This window comes from Eurytemora carolleeae, unplaced genomic scaffold, assembly GCF_000591075.1.
Source record: "Eurytemora carolleeae unplaced genomic scaffold, Eaff_2.0 scaffold69, whole genome shotgun sequence".
In the NCBI taxonomy this organism is placed as follows: Eukaryota; Metazoa; Arthropoda; class Copepoda; order Calanoida; family Temoridae; genus Eurytemora; species Eurytemora carolleeae.
The window spans coordinates 121,449-141,468 of NW_019396021.1; the positions used below are offsets into that span (position 1 = coordinate 121,449).

Sequence of the window (20,020 nt, forward strand, 5' to 3'; positions counted from 1 at the left end):
CAAGACTTCCGCTTTAGGATAATATACAAGACTTCTGTTTCAGGATAATATACAAGAAGTCCTCAATCAGCAGGCTGAAGTCCTTTCCAACGGAGTGAAAGGGTAAGTAATTTTTCACGAACTTGACTAAGACTTTATAGAAAAGATTTTACGAATAATTTTGCTTCAGAATTGATTTCAATCAATACAAAAAGAGTGAGCCTAAACTCCCCCATGAATCTGCTGTTCTCAAGTATCTACGAGAATGTGAACAAGAAGCCGGGCAAAAAAATGGCGGTGTCGCGAATATGAGTTCACATCAAGAGAACAGAAATTATAGTAATTATTGCGTTATGTAATCCCTTTTTATCCCCATTTCCCCCAAACTTCCCCAACCCGATTGACCCCTTTATAATTCAATACTAACCACTGGGGTTTCATTGATCGACTACATGAAATCTATCTTGATCACACAGAACATGTGTTTTCTGTACAGTTTCTCTCTCACTAAATATTTGTGTAAGTTTTCAGATTTTCTTGCAATATAATTTGAATTATATATTATGTCTAACATTCTCTCTCAACACTAAACTTGAAGTATAAACATAGCTCTGCTTATTTTTGGCAGTTATGTATGTGACTAATATAAACAGTAAACATTTTTTATCTTGGTTTTTATTTGCGGCAAAAACACACATGTTCCTAAAATATAGACTCCCAGTCCAAATTGTTTGAATTGATGTGATGAGCAAGTTTAGAAAATGTTTGTGAACCCCTGGTTAGGTTCTGAAAGGAATGACCCGGATGTCGGTAATGGTTAGGTCTTGAAGAGCATTTGTACAGAGCGGAGCAATCCCCTTTTCTGGATCCAAGATGCCCAGCTTGCTTGATCCCTTTAGCGATCTTTTGATCCATATTCCTGGAAAAGTTGACGTATAACAATTAAAGATAAATCATAAATATTTGATTATTATTTCTAAAGGGACTGTTACCGTAATTTCAAGGGGCCCTCCATTCAAAGATGGCAATCCCGATTCACAACGGTACCCTTGAAACCTTTATCTGATCAATAGGGGGGAAGATACTGACAGTTTTCATGTTTAAAAATGTTTAATTCCGATAATTCAGAAAAGCTTAACATTGCATTTACAGTTAAGATGTATCTCAGTTAAAACTGGCTCCTAATCTTAAAGTCCGGTTCAAGTATCAGAAGACAATCACTTTCAAACCCAGATTTAGCGTAGATTTGCAAAGCCACAAAAATGGTGGATTCTGGAACAGACAATATACTCTAGTGTTTAGCAAATACACAAAAATAATCAGATTAACATTTTAAGTGAAACCCATGTTTAGAATTTGCTCTTTCTTTTCTTTTCTGCTTAATTACTCAAAAAAAACTATTCAGGGTTCAATAATATTCCAATGAAATAAGATTCACCCTGTAAATTATTTCCTGAGGTTTACCTGAGCCAACCAACAGCGTTCATACTTCCAACTCTTGCAATTACTTCACCTATTTCACCCAGGTTTGCAGCTTCTCTTAAATTATTTGAGTAATCAACCAACGTGCCCCAAAATATGGTTTGTTCAGAACCGTTTTCAATTTCTTCCTCTTGCATTGATATAAATATATTTTCTATTATTAAATTCCGAAAATGACCCTAGAAACTGAACTTTGAAAAAAATTATTCAGACAAATGATCTGTTTGAAAACAAATAATCTCATTTAAAAAAAAATGAACACATATGTTAGTTTTGAAACGATTCTGGAACTTTTGCACATGAAAATCTTAATTAATTATGAAGTGGTTATTTAATGTAGGTGTATTTACCTTGCAGCTTGACAAATAGCCAGCTTGGCATAGATAGGTATATTTACCTGGCAGCTTCACACATAGCCAGCTTGGCATAGATAGGTATATTTACCTGGCAGCTTCACACATAGACAGCTTGGCATAGATAGGTATATTTACCTGGCAGCTTCACACATAGACAGCTTGGCATAGATAGGTATATTTACCTGGCAGCTTCACACATAGACAGCTTGGCATAGATAGGTATATTTACCTGGCAGCTTCACACATAGACAGCTTGGCGTAGATAGGTATATTTACCTGGCAGCTTCACACATAGACAGCTTGGCATAGATAGGTATATTTACCTGGCAGCTTCACACATAGACAGCTTGGCGCAGCTAGATTTATTTTCTTCTTCATTTTCCATTGAATTCAGAAATCCACGAAACATAGAGTAGGCTGCCAGGGTTCCTTCCTTAAATGACATGTAGAGTGGAGACAAAATGATATGTGACCATGATACCTTTAAAACTATTTGTCTGTTTCAGAATGAATGAGATTTCCTTATTTTTCTAGCTAAAAATTGATTATTCTCAATTGCGGTTTTCTTTGAAATTGACTTGCAGTTGCAAATTTATGCTTCAGAGACAATGAAAGACAATTAAAAAAATACACTATTTTAAATGGAAAAACGATGATATCTTTCTTACCCAGGTAGATGTTTAAATGGTACCGTTGTGAATAGAACATGACACTGTACAAACAGTGGGTCACCAAAGATACAGTTAACAGCCCATTTAAAATAGATTTATATTTCAAACTATGATAATCATAACGCTTTTAGTTCCAAGTAACAAATTTTCAATTTATTTCTTTTGCTGGCAGAAGAAAACAACTAGAATTACATGTATTTAAATTGAAAAGGTTTTCAAAACTTCGTTCTTTTATGGATTATTTACCTTTAGCTGTGGATTATCTTGACTGGAGACCCTGACGGTACATGTTGAGGAATCTTCTCTTTTACGTCGTTTGTTACCAGCCTTAACAACGAACCATTAATCCATTACCAGCCTTAATAACAAACCATTAATCCATTATCAGCCTTAATAACAAACCATTAATCCATTACCAGCCTTAATAACACATCATTGATCCATTACCAGCCTTAATAACAAACCATTAATCCATTATCAGCCTTAATAACAAACCATTAATCCATTACCAGCCTTAATAACAAACCATTTATCCATTACCAGCCTTAATAACAAACCATTAATCCATTACCAGCCTTAATAACAAACCATTAATCCATTACAAGCCTTAATAACAAATCATTAATCCATTACCAGCTTTAATAACAAACCATTAATCCATTACAAGCCTTAATAACAAACCATTAATCCATTACAAGTCTTAATAACACATCATTAATCCATTACCAGCCTTAACAACAAACCATTAATCCATTACCAGCCTTAATGACAAATCATTAATCCATTACCAGCCTTAATAACACATCATTAATTCATTACCAGCCTTAACAACAAACCCTTAATCAATTATCAGCATTAATAAGAAATCATTAATCCATTACCAGCCTTAATAACACATAATTAATTCATTACCAGCCTTAACAACACACCATTAATCCATACCAGCCTTAATTCTAAACCATTGATAGGTAGCCAGCCTTAACACTAAACCATTAATCCGTTACCAGCCTCAATAACAAACCAGTAATCCGTTACAAGCCTTAATACTAAACCTATAGTCAGTTACCAGCCTTCATACTTAAACAATAATTTGTTACAAGCCAAAAACTAAACCATTTATCTGTTACTGGCCTAAATAGTAAACCATTAATCTGTTACCAACCTTAATACTACAACATCAATCCGTTACTGGCCTAAATACCAATCCATGTATACCTTACCAGACTTGATAAGTAATATTAAACCAATACTTTACCACCATAACACTACCATGTGCTCAGTTTTCTTCCTATAATCATGTAAGATGAAAATCAGAATATTCCTAAGTTTACAAGAAGTCTCATGATAAGATCTACCAGAGCAAGTAAGAAAGCTAAGTTTACCTGAAGTCTCATGATAAGATCTACCAGAGCAAGTAAGAAAGCTAAGTTTACCTAAAGTCTCATGATAAGATCTACCAGAGCAAGTAAGAAAGCTAAGTTTACCTGAAGTCTCATGATAAGATCTACCAGAGCAAGTAAGAAAGCAAGGAATCCAAAAACTGAGAAGGCATCATTGCATCCGCTCCTAGCAGTCCCATATTCTACAATTAGATAGAAGTAAATTCATATCATACATATAGGGGACCCTTTAAAATATATAGTCTTCAATTTTGGAAGGGGTCTTTAAGGTAACTTTTTTTCGTCCGATCATTCCCTATGTTGTAAAACTATTTTAAGTATTCGAAAATCTCTCTTTTAACTTCAGTTAACCAAAATTGTTTAAGGACCAAAAGACCATAAAAATAGATATAAACCCCCTTAGATTTTTCCTAATGGGTCTTTTTAAAATCTAATGTGTATACTGTATACTGTATCCGAACTTCTAAACTCAGAACTCCGAATTAACTGGAGAGAAACCTAAAAAGAGGGGTTGCAGCACTCTTAACTACCATTATGGACCTTTTTCATTTTTCGCATACGGCAATAATTGGTGGCCACTGTCAGAAATAATTTTTGTAAATATTTATTATCATGATTTATTATCAAATCTATTTTTTTTCTCCAGGACAAATTTGAATAGAATATTATAACCTTTACTTTATTAAAAGTGTTTTTTCGAATAATTGACATTATAGTGTTTAAGCCAAATAGAAGCATTAGAAGACAAAACTTGCTCAGACAACCCCTTCCAAAATACTAGATAATAGAGGAACTGGAGTATGATATTATTGAACAGGGGCGGATACAGGATTTAATTGAGGGGGGGGGCGAGATTTTTTAGGAACAAAAAAAATTCCGAATTAGGAACAAAAAATCGACTTAAAAGACTCAAAAAGAGTCAAAATTAATGACTAAAGACTAAAAAACTAGATTTTTAACTTTTCGCACATTATAGTTTATTAAGACAGATATTTTTCCTGTTTTGCAATAGGGTTTATTTCCCTTAAGCATGAAGCTATTCTGAAAATAGGAACAAAAAATTCGAAATCTCAGAGGGGGGGCGAATGTCCCCCCGCCCCCCCCTGTATCCACCCCTGTTTTTAAATTCATAAAACAAGATTACAAGCAATTACATTTTTAACTCCTGCTCTCTGCACTGCTCTCCCATTAAAAAACATTCGCCGTATGTTTATTCTCTCTCCCATGTATAATAAATCAATTGCAGAGGATTTATGACTTGTCTCAAAGTCTAATTTTCTAATTTGTATATCTTTACAACCTGATATCTTAGATCTTTGATATTTCAAAAAATAGAAGTATCTAGTTAAAAATTGAAATGTCGAAGGTTAAATCAAGTTTTATAAACTGAGGGGTTAGTTTATGGTGAGTAATCATTTTTGGTTAAAAAACAAATTTTGTTCTTCTTATTTTTGCATAAATGGTAAACATACCCTCTTCCTCCACTTCTCCATAGATAACATGCATCAGGGAGCTCGGAAGACCAATTCCATCCTCTATAATTCAAACATATAAAAAAGTTCGAGAAATTTTTAAAAGTTTTTTCTTCATGATTTCGATTGTAGTGTACTTCTGGTTCTTAATGTTTTAATTTCCTAGAAAGCCCGGTAGTGTTAACAAGGAGTCAATTTCATCTGTTTGATTGGAGACATTGTTGTTGTTGTTGTTGGTGGTGGTTTTGTTTATATTTAGGAAAACAGGTTCCTCTACTGTTGTGTTTTGAAGTATTGAAACTGGTTCAGCAAGCATCATTTTCTAAATTTTCAAATATTGAATATTAAAACCATTTTTTCGTAGAATTCAACATACATAAAAACAAGGTTACACGTAAAGGTGGCGTAGTTCTCTCCTGTTGAACTGTGTGCCCTGATTATACTCCGTCCTGGTTCTAAATACTGTTATTATTTATTCTCCTAGTTCTCTTCTGTTGAACTGTGTACCCTGATTATACTCCAATCCATGGTTCTAAATGCTATTATTATATATTCTCCTAGTTCTCTCCTGTTGAACTGTGTACTCTGATTATATTCCGTCCTGGTTCTAAATACTATTATTATATATTCTCCTAGTTCTCTCCTGTTGAACTGTGTACCCTGATTATACTCCAACCCATGGTTCTAAATGCTATTATATATTCTCCTAGTTCTCTCCTGTTGAACTGTGTACCCTGATTATATTCCGTCCTGGTTCTAAATACTATTATTATATATTCTCCTAGTTCTCTCCTGTTGAACTGTGTACCCTGATTATACTCCGCCTGGTTCTAAATACTATTATTATATATTTTCCTATTTATCTCTTGTTGAATTGTGTACACTGCACCCGGATTAAAAGTCCTGGTTATAAATATCAATATATATTCTCAATAGTTCTCTCCTGGTTAACTGTGTACTCTGTAGTCTGTATTCTGTACCCTGATTAAACTACGTCCTGGTTCTAAATATTATTTTATGAAAATATTTAGGATATTTCCAAAATGTTTTTATTTCAATTGAAAAGCTCGGGACAAAATTAAATCTAAAATGGTAAATAAACTCGTTACAGTTCTCTTCTGTTTAACTGTATAGTTGAACTATCATGGATTGAATTCTGTCCTGGTTATAAATATGAAACGGTTTATCTACCTGCAATTTTTATCCCTACACGGGAGAAATCAAAGACGCTCTAAAGCACAAAACTTGCTGTGTCATCATTTTTAAATATTTGTAAATTCTGCTTTAGCCCCCTTTAACAATACTTATTGAAGATTATTTTTGCATTTTAAACTATTAATATAAGATAGTTAGAAAGAGAAATTTAATAAGAAACTGACATAAACATAGATTTCTTACATTTGAAGTTATTTGGCATTAACTAAATTAGGCCTGCATTTAAATATGAAAGCAGAATTATTTTCATTGAATTCCCAATTATCATCTTAATTTATAATTAAAGAAACAATAAACATTATGGAATTTAATGTGACAATAATAATCTGAAAACTTACACTGATCTTGATCCTGATCTTGAGCCTGATCTTGATCCTGATCTTGATCCTGATCTTGATCCTGATCTTGATCCTGATCTTGATCCTGATCTTGAGTCTGATCTTGATCCTGATCTTGATCCTGATCTTGAGTCTGATCTTGATCCTGATCTTGATCCTGATCCTGATCCTGATCTTGATCCTGATCTTGATCCTGATCTTGATCCTGATATTGATCCTGATATTGATCCTGATCTTGATCCTGATCTTGATCCTGATCTTGATCCTGATCTTGATCCTGATCTTGATCCTGATCTTGATCCTGATCTTGATCCTGATCTTGGTCCTGATCTTGGTCCTGATCTTGATCCAGATCTTGATCCTGATCTTGATCCTGGTCTTGAGCCTGATCTTGAGCCTGATCTTGATCCTAATCTTGATCCTGATCTTGGTCCTGATCTTGATCCAGATTTTGATCCTGATCTTGATCCCTTATTTACTAACAACATGTGTTACTAGCGAAATGGAAGACGACCATGAATTGAATAATCAATCATCCTTCCCAACCAACCCAGCATCCAACCTAACCCAACAACCCATCAGCCATGGTTTGAACAGTGAAACCCTACGAATGGTTCATGAGCTGGATATTAAAGGCCCAGAACCAGAACCAGGTATACATGCAAACAGAGATGTTATAAAATAGATATGTTAGATATGTTAGATATGTTTAGATTGCAAAATTAGAAATAGGTTTTTATGATTATTTCTGGACAAAAGGGAAATGATACTCCCCGCAATTTCTAATTTTTTAATCCCATGTCTTTGCAACCTGGTGTCATAGGCTTTTTATCTGATCATGCAAATTTGTTAAGTCAAGCAGTCTTAAATTAACAGAGTTTTAGTTTCAACATCTTCAGGTTGCAAAAGGGATTACATAATTGAAATTTGTATTGTTAAATTATTTGATTCGCATTGCACACACCTTTTTAAGAGCTTAAAAAATTGCAATCAAAAATCATATTAAATAATCACACATGTTCAAGATATTAGACTTTTTATCTTTTTAGATAAAAACATGTTTTTAAAAAGTTTTTTAATTTCCAAAATATATTTGGACACCTACAAGGAATCTAAATAGTCCTCTCAGATGCTTTCCTTCTCCCCTCCTCAGAGTCCTGGGAGAGTCCTATTAAAAGGTCAAGCTAAAGTAAACAAATGAAAACCCCCCCAAAATAAACACTTTCATCACCACAAAATACAAATAGACACATTTAAAACAACATCATTTTTATTTTTAGCAAAAATTCAAACTACACTGCGTGAAAAATTCGTTCATGTTGCTTCGGATTCACTTTGCTTTTCTGCCGATTTATTTTATGAGGCCTAAACTCAATTATCTGAATCTACATCCATTCATGTGTTTTTTGCTCAAGTGCAGGCAGTGTAAATTGTGTACATAGCACTACTCATTTAAAGGGACTGTAAGCGTAATTTTAAGTGATCCCTTTTTGCAAAGATAAAAATGCCCGATTTACAACATTAGCCCTAAAACCTTAATCTAAGCAAAAAATTGTAAGATAACGTTGTTTTTTCTGACTCGAAAAGTGGTAAATTATTTAAATTTATTCTTTGTTTTTAATAAGCAAGAAATGCGCAAGTCACTTTTACTCAAATAGGTTGACAACCTATTTGCTTTTACTGAGACAGAGAAACCACATCTGAAAATAAACAGTAACACAGTTTAAAGAAACAAAAACATGCATATTTAATTTATACTTAATTAGACATTTAGCTTTAAAGGATACCGATGTAAATCGAGCACTGTCATCTTTGCATGGAAGGTCAATTACGCTTACAGCCTCTTTAAATAGTATTTGTCTATGACTGACGACATCTAGTAGTTTGTTTCTGAACTAGGAGTAGATATAGAACCTAGTGCAGCTCCCTCACACTACAAGGGTCTTGCCAATAAAAATGTTCAGAGCGCAACCTTCAGGATGCTACAAAAAGCTTTGGAGCGTGGAGGTAGAAAATAGAATAGTCCTGCACCTTCTCAAATTTGATTCATGAAGGATTTCTTTAAATTTTTTGACGTCGCATGGAAGACGACATCTAAAATCATTTTCTAAATTTGAAAGGAATTTCTTAATTCTTCTGTTTTTTCTTCGAAACTAGACGTAGGTAGTGTGGACCTTGGGGGTAGAGCCCATGCACCCAAGTTAAATGATTCCCCTGAAGGTATGTTTCATTTGAAAATGAAAAGTAGCTTTCTGTTGACATTATTCAATTTAATTAGATCAAGCTGAAACATAATAAGTTAAGTATAAAAAGACTCTGAAAGTTGAGAACCCAATCCCTGTAACCTTTTTATGCATTATGCTAGATACCTTTAAACCCTTTTAAACCATTGCATGAGTTTTTTTTGTGTAAATAAAATATTTTAATGTATATTTAATGTATAAGTTAACAAACTACTTTTAATTGTGGCTTAACAAATCTTTCTCCAGGTTCCACCAGGATGTGCCCTAGTCCGGTCAGCACACTTAACAGGTATTTAACACTGTGTACACTACAGTGTACAATGTACCAGCCCAACCTCTAGTGAAGAGGAAGTTGTACTGCTACCTAAGGTTAATTGAATTGTTGTTGCCCAGCCATGTCACACTCGTCACACACTTAAACTGAATGTAATTGAAATGTGAAAAGCCAGATTAGCAATAAGCAATTTAAGAAAGAATATTTTAGAGTTTATTTCTAATCTTGTATTCAGAATTCGGCTCTCGGATTACCATTTTATGTACTTCAAAATTTGTTAAAATTATTAAGATATTAATTCAAATAGAACCACAGCTTTTTATAAATCTTATTTTTAATAATTTTGTCGATTAAAGGTATAAAAAGGCAAGGCCACCTTTCGAAAAGAAAAGCTTATTTTGATACATTCTCTTTAATTCATGAATCAATGGTGAACTATAAGTTTTTCCTTCGTGTACATGTTTAATGGAACACCCAAAAAGCATATATAATTACATATAGTAAATCATATATTACCGAGCATTTATTTAAATTGATAATTTTTGGATAAACCTGAAAAATCCAAAACGATTAAAATATTTTAAAAAGTTTAACATACAAATTTGCATAACATATAGGGTTCTTTGCGTATTTTGTATGGATTTATGGGATTGAAGTTTGGAGATAATTTAATATGATATGTATGATACAAATATTTAGACGCCATGATTTTCCTGCAGGGAATCCCCGTCATGCATCTCCTTCTCCTGCTTACTCCAGGAATATTCAGGTAATTAAGGATTTCATGATTCTCCTGATTACTCCAGGAATATTCAGGTAATTAAGGATTTCAAGATTCTCCTGCTTACTCCAGGAATATTCAGGCAATTAAGGATTTCATGATTCTCCTGATTACTCCAGGAATATTCAGGTAATTAAGGATTTCATGATTCTCCTGATTACTCCAGGAATATTCAGGTAATTAAGGAGTACATGATTCTCCTGCTTACTCCAGGAATATTCAGGCAATTAAGAATTTCAAGATTCTCCTGCTTACTCCAGGAATATTCAGGTAATTAAGGAGTTCAAGATTCTCCTGTTTACTCAAGAAATATTCAGATAAATAGGAGTTCAAGATTCTCCTGTTTACTCCAGGAATATTCAGGTAGTTAAGGAGTTCAAGATTACACAGATACAGTGGGACACATAAATATCTGGGCTAGAAAGACAAACACAGCAATTTTTCAATTTGCACTGACCAATTTCACTTAATAAGTTGATTTTCTAGATGTTAGTAAAATTATTTGGTCTGTATTAACATTAAAAATACAAGAGATTGCTTAAACGTCGTCGATTAAAATATGAAAAAGGATCCGGATCCAGGTTCTCAATTTTTTTTGGTTAAATGAAATATCATTAAAAAAATTGTATGAACCATTCAGAGACTATGAAGTTTTCATTAATCTCGCATTTGTTAACATTTGAAATGTATGTTTTTGAGCCAAAATTTTTTTGGCTTGTGATTAATATTTGCCCTTTGGATCCCTATCCGGATCCCGGAAGCCAAAATATTGCGGATCAAACGGATCCGGATCCTAAGCAGTAGTTTTATGATATACCTCTGCTATTTGGGGAAAGATGTACGCTAAGAGTTTGTGAGCTGAAGACACAGATCTAAAGAAAATACTCTCTCTTGTCTAATCTGTGAAACTTGTTAAAATACTCGTGGTGGAATGATATCACAAAAGAAAAAGAAAATAACTATAATAAATTATTGTGTGCACTGTGCACTGCAGGTGCACCTTAGTATTACTCAATGCTCGTGAGTAAGTTATGACAAATATGTTTTGTTGATCTGATTCAGTTTGTACATTTAAGATCATGCGTCAACTAAAGAAAAGCTTAGTTCTAGTGTCAGTCTATAAGTTTAGATTAGAGAGTATCAATATAGATCTATTTAGGGTTCACATGTACAGACCCAAGGGAGAATTAATGTTGAAGGAACAGATGATATTGTAACTACTTCATGTAAACCAAAGAAAGGTAAATTTTAAAAACATGTTTACGCAAATTTACACATTTAAAATATTAAAATACAAAATGTTTTTTTTTTAATTAAATAAATTAATAGTTCGCCCTAAACCTTACCAACTAATTATTTTGAAATCATTGTGTTTATTTGTTTCCTTGTTAAAGTTTCAATATATTGAAAAATGAAGGCACCAATGTCGGACTAAAATAAAATTGAAGAGTTTATTTCCCAACTCCAGTAGGAAACAGTTTCCAGTGGCCTCCTGCCCAGCAGGACCAAGGTCCTACAGCTTGTCCTATGTATATCAGTCCTGGATCAAGGAACAGCAGTCCTGGGCCACGAACCTTCGCATCTCCTACTCCCACTCCTATCCCTGCTCCAAGGAATATTTCTACTCCAACCCGTAACCTGGAGTCCCCTGCTCCTATACTGAAACAGCAGTATGCTGACCAGCACAATAATCATCATGTTCAGTTCAACAATATGCCTGGACAAAATGCGAGTCCTGATCAAAACTTGAACAGCATGCAAAATGGGAATAATAAATTTAACCTGTCTGGAAATCCAACTCCTCAAAGCAATCTTATTCAAAACCAACATCAGACTTTTCAACAACAACAGCAAACTTTTCAACAACAACAACAGCAGCAGACAGTTCAACATCAGAAGGAGACAAGAAGTTCCCAACAAGAATGGAAATCAGTCTTGAACTCAAACTCAGTAGCAATGGCTGACAATGCCGCAGACTTTACTCGTAACTTTTTGAGTCAGCAGTTGCCAACGCCATCAGCTGTTCCAGCACCAGCAGCTTCTGCACCTGAAGAACCAGCTGCAGCCCCTGCCGGCCCAGGACAGAATGTATCCGCGCCTGTACGAGGACGTGGTGTGCTAACCCAGCAGCGTCCTGGTATGCGGGTTCCAATGTGTGGAGCTTGTGATGGACAGATAAGGTGACCCAAAGCTGTGTTTAACCTGCATGCTTGACATCTCCGAGATATGTGATGAACCTAAAGTAGATATAATTCCTCCACCCAACCTTATAACACTATACTATAATGGGTTACACTTAGAACACTGCACACAGTAGAATTAGATTAACAGTTTTTTAGTTTGCACTAATATATTTTATTCTTGTTTAGAGATGAATAACATCACTAGTCAACCTCATAAACCCCAATCATCTGACTTGGATGAATTGAGGCAGAAGGGTATTATAAAAAGTTTGTCTTCCTACCGGAAAATGACCCGGAAAGAAGATGATACTGACACTGCTCCTGTTTGTGCAAAATGTTTGTCTAAAATAGAAAGGTGATTGAAGGGGTTTCAAAATTCTGAAGGATCACGTGCCATAAAATATAATTTTCTAATCTCTTTATCTTTTCAGTCTGATGCCGTAGACTTTTGGAATTTTTATAGATCAAATAGTTTAAGTTTATATATCAAATATTTACAACATCAGATTCTAAAGATATATTGAAGTGTTCTGACGCTTTGGATTTTATCTTGAAATCTTGATTCTTGAAGGTCTTAATGATTAATTTTATGCTTAGGTGTATATCATTAAGAAACAGTGCTTTTAACTTTTTTGACACTTTTCTGATATGCCAATATTTTGAAGTCTTTTTGATAATTTCTCATTTTTTTCCATTTATTTTTAATTTTAACAGACTTATAACACTGTACAATTTTAGATGCACAATTAGTAGACAAGGAAATTGAGTCTCTCTGGTTCAAACAAAAATATTATAATCCTTAAATCTTTGAGACCTGATGGTGTACATCTTTGATATCTAAAACTTAGTTTATTTGATCGAACAGAAGTTTAGTTTAAAATATCTAAAGTTTAAGACATTTTGTTTAAAGATATAGAGATTAGTTATTCAGAGTTTGTGACAAAGACTCAACTCCTTTTAGAGCTTTAACCCACTCTTGCATGTAGATCTTTGACAGTGTTAAGATCTTGAAGGCTTCTAATATAGTTTTCGATGCACTTATTTGTAGATGTTGCAAGAATGGCACGAACTTTAGATAATTCTTTAAATTCACGTTTCTATTGTACGAAATTTAAATTTGTTAAGGCTCTAGAAAAATATGCATGCTCTAAATGAAATGATTTTAGATTCACATCAACAATTCTAATCTAAAATTTTTAGTACAGTGGTAGGCGATTATATCTATACAATAAAGTCTTCTTTTTTATATAAGTTTTGATTCTTAAAAAGCTTTTTTCGAATTACAAGTTTGCAAGTAATCAAAGGAAAGCTTTTTTAATTGAGCTTCTCTTGACTTCTATGTTTATGGGTATCAATTCTGTTTAACTGCTTGACAGAAATCAAAATAAACATCGAAATTCTTCTTCATTATATTGAAATAATCGCCTGTATTTTGGACAAATATTTACTGAAGCAAGTAATGTGTGATTAATAGCTTTGGAAGACAGTTTTAACATATTTTGTTATTTTTTGAATTTCTTTAACATAAAAAAGTAAATGAACTTATTTAAACATGTCGAATAACATTAATATGTAAGCAATTGTTCAGAGGTCCCTTTATAACTGCCATGGGTAAAACATGGTGCCCGGCTCACTTCCTGTGCGGGATGGAGAATTGCCGCAAATCGTTGCAAGAAGTTGGATTCGTAGAGGAAAAAGGTAAACACAACTTTTAAAATGATCTTTCTTTTTTATGAAAATATGAAAATAAAAAATAGTTAAAGGCCGGGACTGTGGTTGTAACCTTCCATTCACAACAATATCCTTTACACCTTTCTAAACTAAATAATGTTCAAGATTTCGTCGTTTTTATATATCTTGGAAACTGTTTAATTTGGACAATTTTTTAAAAATGTTTGTGCAGTGCAAGTAGAAATATGAGAACAACTTTTATAGAGAAACCACAATTGAATTTTGAGCGTTCAGTTACAACTTAAACACTGCTTGTAACTTTTAAATATGGACGACGGAAATAGTTTTATCTATTTAGTAAGTTGCAAGATGAATTAAAGCCTAATTTAATTCTCACATATCCCTTAAAATTATTATATAAAGGAATCGAGTTTTTGCAACAAACCGTGATTTTTAATCCCCAAATCGTTCTAATTCGATAGTTTAAATTTTTGATATTTCAAACTAAAACTACTTGATCTAACAGAATTTATAGTTTGAAATATTCAAGGTCTACTAAATCAGGTTGTACAGATAGAGGGATTAAAAAATTAAAGTTTGTTGTAAAAACTCAATTCCTTTGAAAACATACCTTAAAGGTTGTGTTTGTAATCACATGAATTCTGTTTAATCAAATAATCTATTTAGGTTTTAAATATAAAAAGTTTACACATCAGGTTGAAAAGAAATAGGGATTAAAAAGTTTGAGTTTGTGGCAAAAGAATTCCCTTGTAAAGTAAATCTGATTTCGTCTAGGTTTACTATACTGTGAGGACTGCTATGCAAGGTATCTGGCTCCAGATTGTGAAAAATGCAGGAAGAAAATAGTTGGGGTAAGTCAAATTGAAATTAAAGACACATTATTAAAGCAAAATTAAAGACGCATGTATCTTATTCAACGTGCTAACGAAATGTCTATTTATAACTACATACAGTGATAACCAGAAATGACAAGGTAAACCACTTTAAGCTCCAGTTATGATTTAAAGTAGTCCAATGAATATGAGATACTGCAATTAAGCAGTGTAAATGAACCCATTTACTTACTAAGATTTAATAGTTACTATAAAACTATTTGCTTTGTAATATCAAATAAACTTAAGTATTACTTTGATGTCGTCTTTCTAATACATTAACCATTAATTAATGATTAATGGTTCTCACTGTACATTAGAAAACAATTTTAAATGGGGCTGGTTCATTCGTAGTTAAAATTATAAAATGCATGTATAATAAATAATAAAAATAAAATAATAAGTTAGAATTTACAAACAAGTGAAGTCTCTAGCTTACTAAATATGAATCCAGTGGCCGAATTTAATGAATTTAAGCCCCAAAAACCGGTTTCAATTGACTGAGGGCCGGCTTAAATCTTGAAAAATTTAATACAAATTTAAGTGGAACCAAAAACATTTGAGCCGCGGCTCAAATTCTTTAAATTCGGCTTCAGGACATCTGAATGTCAAGATACTATTGGAATGATAAAAGTACAATTGTACAATGTTAAATGTTAATTAAAACTGTGTACAATTGATTGCAACCCTATATGTGTTTTTACAAATAAATCATATCCGGTTCTCTTGAATCCATTTCCGGTTGAAAACTCATTTCTTTTCAGCTTTCACACATCAGTCTTAAAAAAATCATGTTCAGGATAAAATATTTGAATTATTACATTAGGGGGAAGGGAAAAGGCAGTCTTAAAATTTGCATAAGATTTTAAATGATTTGCATGCAGATTTTTAATGTTTAAATCAAAGCCTTAGAAACTTTAGCGAAAATCCAATGTTGAAAGGAATTGAGTCTCTTTCTCAAACTCAGATTTTCTAACCCCTATCTTTGAAACCCAATATGACCTTAGATATTTCAAACTATGAATTATGGTAGCTCCAAAAAAAGTTTTAATTGTACACCATCAGGTTACAAAAATATAGGGATAAGAAAATTGTACTTTGTTGAAAAGACTCATCCTACACCCGTTTCTCTACTTTGATAATTGGCACTACTAGGGTTGGTACGACCGGCTAGGATTAAAAAAAAAAACCGATAAAATGAAAATTCTCTTAAATTATCTGCACGGTGTAAAAAAATCGCTCTTTGAGACATGTAACACACATGTCACGGTTTAATTTTCAAAATTAAAATAGTTAGAACAGTTTAAAAAATTAATCCTTGGTTTAGTTAGTGAATTTGAATTTTATCATATTAAAGAATTTCATTAGAATCTGAAAACATTCAAATCTTTTGAATTATTCTTGGAGAATGACAAGACCTCAGTTTACAGGAAAGAAATTTTCTTGCTTTTAAGTACCACAAAAACTTTAAACAATTTTTCTAGAAGAGCGTTGTTTTGGAAAACAGGATAATTTGCGAAACATTTTAGATTTTTCATAACGACGATACAAAAATTTAAAAAATTACTAACTTCTGAGAAAAAAATCTAAATGATTTCAACTCAATTCAAAGTGGAAAGAAGATCCAATATGTTATTGTAGAAATGTAAATACCCTTATCATACCCCTCCCTTTTTATATTGCTCCTTGATCAAAATAATCCCAAAAATATGAATAGCTTTATAGATAACAGTTACGTTCAATTTGAAAGTAAGAAGAGTTGATACTTTTTTGGAAGATTTTTATGACAATTATGTTATTAAGTCTGTGAAGTGTAATTAAGTATGTTTTCTGAATGGTGGAAGCTTTTTATTTGATGTTGATAACATGATATCCATGGACATAAGCTCTCTCAATATCAATGTTTTTAATATTATCTATCTATCTATATGTCTAGTTGGACTATCTATAGTTGACCGACGAGCTACTTAGCTTAGCGCATGCGTTCAGAAATTACAGGGATAAATAGTGCAGTTCATGTTAAAAACTAGAAATTTAGAAACATTTTAAGATTTACCTTTTTTAATATTACTTTTATTTTAAATTCCATAAAATGTATTGTTTATATTCATCCCTGTAGAAGGTAAAGGTTTGTGAAAGCTGGCTAGAATTCGCCATTTCTCCGAGTAAGGTCGGACCGGACACCCTCCCTTCTACCCCCTTGGCTCGGCCAGGCCAGGGGGGGTTCAGGGGGAGCCGGGCTCTTTTTTAAGTGAATTTTTTCTTGGTACCACGAAAAATCGACCAAAATGTTAAGACAAAAATTAAAGGTCCACCTTGCTTCAACACTTTGTTTATATCTCAGGTAAAGAGGGTGCAAACTGAACAATGAAAGTTAAAATACATGCAACTTGCAAAAGAAGGCCGTTTATTTATAGTTATTAATAGTTTAGGAACTGTTTACGGCGTACAGTTTTAAAGGAAGGGGGCATAAATTGCTTTAGATAATGTTATGCAAAGTTACAAATACCTACTCTAAAATACCGCTTTATAATCATACGCTTACGGAAAAAGTTCTCTTGTTACAAGTGTACATAGTGTTTATTGGCTGACATTGTAGAACGAAATATTAATATATATGCTGAACTTGTATCTTTAAATGTTATTAGGCTTATTTAAAATAACTGCAATACTCCAGGATATGGATCCAATTTTTTAGTGCACATTGCAAGCATATCAACACAGATTCGACGCAAACGAAACGATAACTAATGCTTCTGCATTTTGAAATTAAGTCCCAAAAAGAGATGCTTCACAGAATTAAACAAACTGTGTTTACAGGTTTAATGTGTTCCAAAAATATTCAAACCATGAAACCCCTTTTGCACATTGTAACTGGTGCTAAAAGGTTAAGTTTGCGACGAAATCTTGCCCTCAGTGTTTCAATTTGTTTTTAATTTTAAATGTAAATGTTTTTTTTTGTGTGAATTTTGGTGAATTTACATTAATAGATTTAATGTGTTATGTTATAGATAGTTAATTGAACTTTTATATAAAGATTTAACAGTTAAAGCTTTATAAAAAAAATTGTTTTAATTTTCTTTTTCATGGTTATACCGATAATTTTACACTGTATTAAAACTGTAATATTTGTCTTCACAATGTTTAAGTATAACCTCTTTATTGGTAGGAAAAGATTAGAAGAAAAAGGAATTGAGTTTTTGCCACAAACTCAAATCCCTTTTACTTTACAACCTGCTATTGCTATTTGGTCTGACAAATTTTATAGTTTGAAATTTCATAGGTCTGCAACATCAGTTTGCAAAGATATAAAAATAAAAAACAGAGTTTGTGGCAAAAACTCAATTTCTTTATTATTATATTTATTTCGTACACATAGCGGTACAATAAATTATAAAATCTACAAAAAATTTATAAATATATATGTCATACAAAATAAAATATGTAGGTTTTAAGTTTAAAGAAACCCCAATGCAATTTTTACACTTTACAGACAGTGAAAAAAATCAGCATTTTGCTGCTTTATCTCTTATTAACTCCATGGTGAACTAACATCTTTGAAAGTTGCTCTTACAGACAAAAATTGCCAAAGCAAACTTAAAATGAATGAGTTGACATTCGAAAAATGTTAAACAAGTAAATTCCCTTTTTCCTCTGTTTTTCCTTCCCTCTTCCTCCATTTTCTCCTTTTCCTTTCCCATTTTTTCTTTTTTCTTTTTTTGCGTATAAGTTTAAAAATGCACTTGGTAAAGCAAAATATGTCCATCATGAGTATTCACTAAACAAAATAAGATCTTAGTTAGAAGAAATATATAGCATGGATTTTCTGAATTTGTTTGCTTAAGAAGCGGATTTTATGGTTGTTTTAACATCATGTTTACATGATTTTAATAAAAATAGAAACATTTCTACTCGAAATAGCTCACGACTGTCACAATAAATTTTCAAAATGTTTTTAGCAATTCATAAATTTGAAATGGAAAATAAACAAGATGCAGTGTTGCAGTGGGTAACTTTCTAATAATAGGGTTCATCCCCAGGCATAAGTCATTTGTTTGAAGTTAAATGCATGCTTTCAGATTATTGTTCCATTTCATCTAAGAAAATACAGGGTGTCCCAGTAAACATAAAAATTAATAGACGTCAAAGATTTCTGATACTTGATAAAGCTATAGCTGGCCTAAAGGCTGGTTAAATTGACTTATTTTTAGATTGAATTTTTTTCTTTTTTAAAATTTGAAAAAATCTAAACTATAATTTTTTTCTTGAAAATGCAATTTTTTTAAAATTCCTCAGGCAACGCCGGGCACTTTAGCTGGTATATAATAAAGCTCTTCTCTCTCATACATAGACATGTATACAGCAATAATCAATCTTAATAAACAATAGAACATGTTCTAGACTTATTTTAAGAAGATACATCTATACTTAGCTAAGGCTGGCCAAACGGTTGGACAAAGCTTGTTGACATCTTTTTATGGAATCCATGGCCAGGGATTCCGGGGATGACATAGGCTTAAATTTGTTCTGGCATTTTTGAAATTCCTCTTTAGCTAAAATTATTAGTTAATACCAAGCGCGGGTAAACGGTTGGAGTAACTATGACGATGAATAATAACATAGACCTGGGCAACACCGGGTACTTGAGCTAGTTTTAATAGAACTTATTTTATGAAAGGTCCCTAGCTTCGATGAGTTTTCATGAATGTAGATTTTGAGAAGGAATGTGAAATGTTTGTTTAAACTGGAGCCCACTGTGCAAAAACTTGCAGACTAGAGGTGTTGAGAAAATTTGGAGGGGGAGGGGAGGGTGTGCTAGCAGGGAGGGGGAGGGAGGGTTTATGAGCTGTAAAATGTTTCAGATAATACAATTTAGTCACGTTGAATAGGATTTATTCCTTTTTTTACTAATTTTTTCCTTAGTATAGATTTTTTCACTTTTGAATATGTTTCATTCGTTCTTCCCAAATTTTCAATGAAAACAGTTAAATTTATTCAAATTCATTTTTTAAACTGCCTGAAAGCTCTATTGTTTAGAACTGTCTGAAAGCTCTATTGTTTA

The 20,020-nt window shown here is 32.7% G+C and overlaps 2 protein-coding genes across 10 annotated transcripts in view; one reads left to right on the plus strand and one right to left on the minus strand.

The window, feature by feature from the left end:
• The window catches only part of LOC111695276 (PDZ and LIM domain protein Zasp), a 43,066-nt gene that overhangs the window by 20,263 nt on the left and 2,783 nt on the right, over positions 1-20,020 (plus strand). For 5 of the 8 annotated variants that reach the window (XM_023464948.1, XM_023464652.1, XM_023464573.1 and 2 more), the window contains 10 exons: positions 44-102; positions 7,412-7,566; positions 8,813-8,920; positions 9,071-9,133; positions 9,403-9,445; positions 10,130-10,199; positions 11,371-11,452; positions 11,680-12,391; positions 13,983-14,092; positions 14,861-14,937. In XM_023464948.1, coding sequence (XP_023320716.1) covers positions 44-102; positions 7,412-7,566; positions 8,813-8,920; positions 9,071-9,133; positions 9,403-9,445; positions 10,130-10,199; positions 11,371-11,452; positions 11,680-12,391; positions 13,983-14,092; positions 14,861-14,937 — 1,479 coding nt within the window. Of the gene's footprint in view, positions 1-43; positions 103-169; positions 319-7,411; positions 7,567-8,812; positions 8,921-9,070; positions 9,134-9,402; positions 9,446-10,129; positions 10,200-11,370; positions 11,453-11,679; positions 12,392-13,982; positions 14,093-14,860; positions 14,938-20,020 lie in introns of all 8 variants that reach the window. The other 3 variants (XM_023464728.1, XM_023464878.1, XM_023464801.1) reach the window with 3 other exon arrangements.
• LOC111695748 (uncharacterized) lies at positions 325-11,342 on the minus strand. Of its 2 annotated transcripts, XM_023465287.1 has the most exons (8): positions 11,029-11,342; positions 5,523-5,682; positions 5,361-5,423; positions 3,973-4,070; positions 2,735-2,815; positions 2,141-2,250; positions 1,444-1,518; positions 325-898 (listed from the first exon to the last, which is right to left on the minus strand). In XM_023465287.1, exons 2-8 carry the CDS (start codon positions 5,677-5,679, stop codon positions 682-684), a joined length of 801 nt encoding a protein of 266 aa, XP_023321055.1. In that variant the 5' UTR covers positions 5,680-5,682; positions 11,029-11,342; the 3' UTR covers positions 325-681. The 2 variants fall into 2 exon arrangements, with proteins under 2 accessions (XP_023321055.1, XP_023320981.1); XM_023465213.1 differs by lacking the exon at positions 11,029-11,342 and having other exon boundaries at positions 5,523-6,922.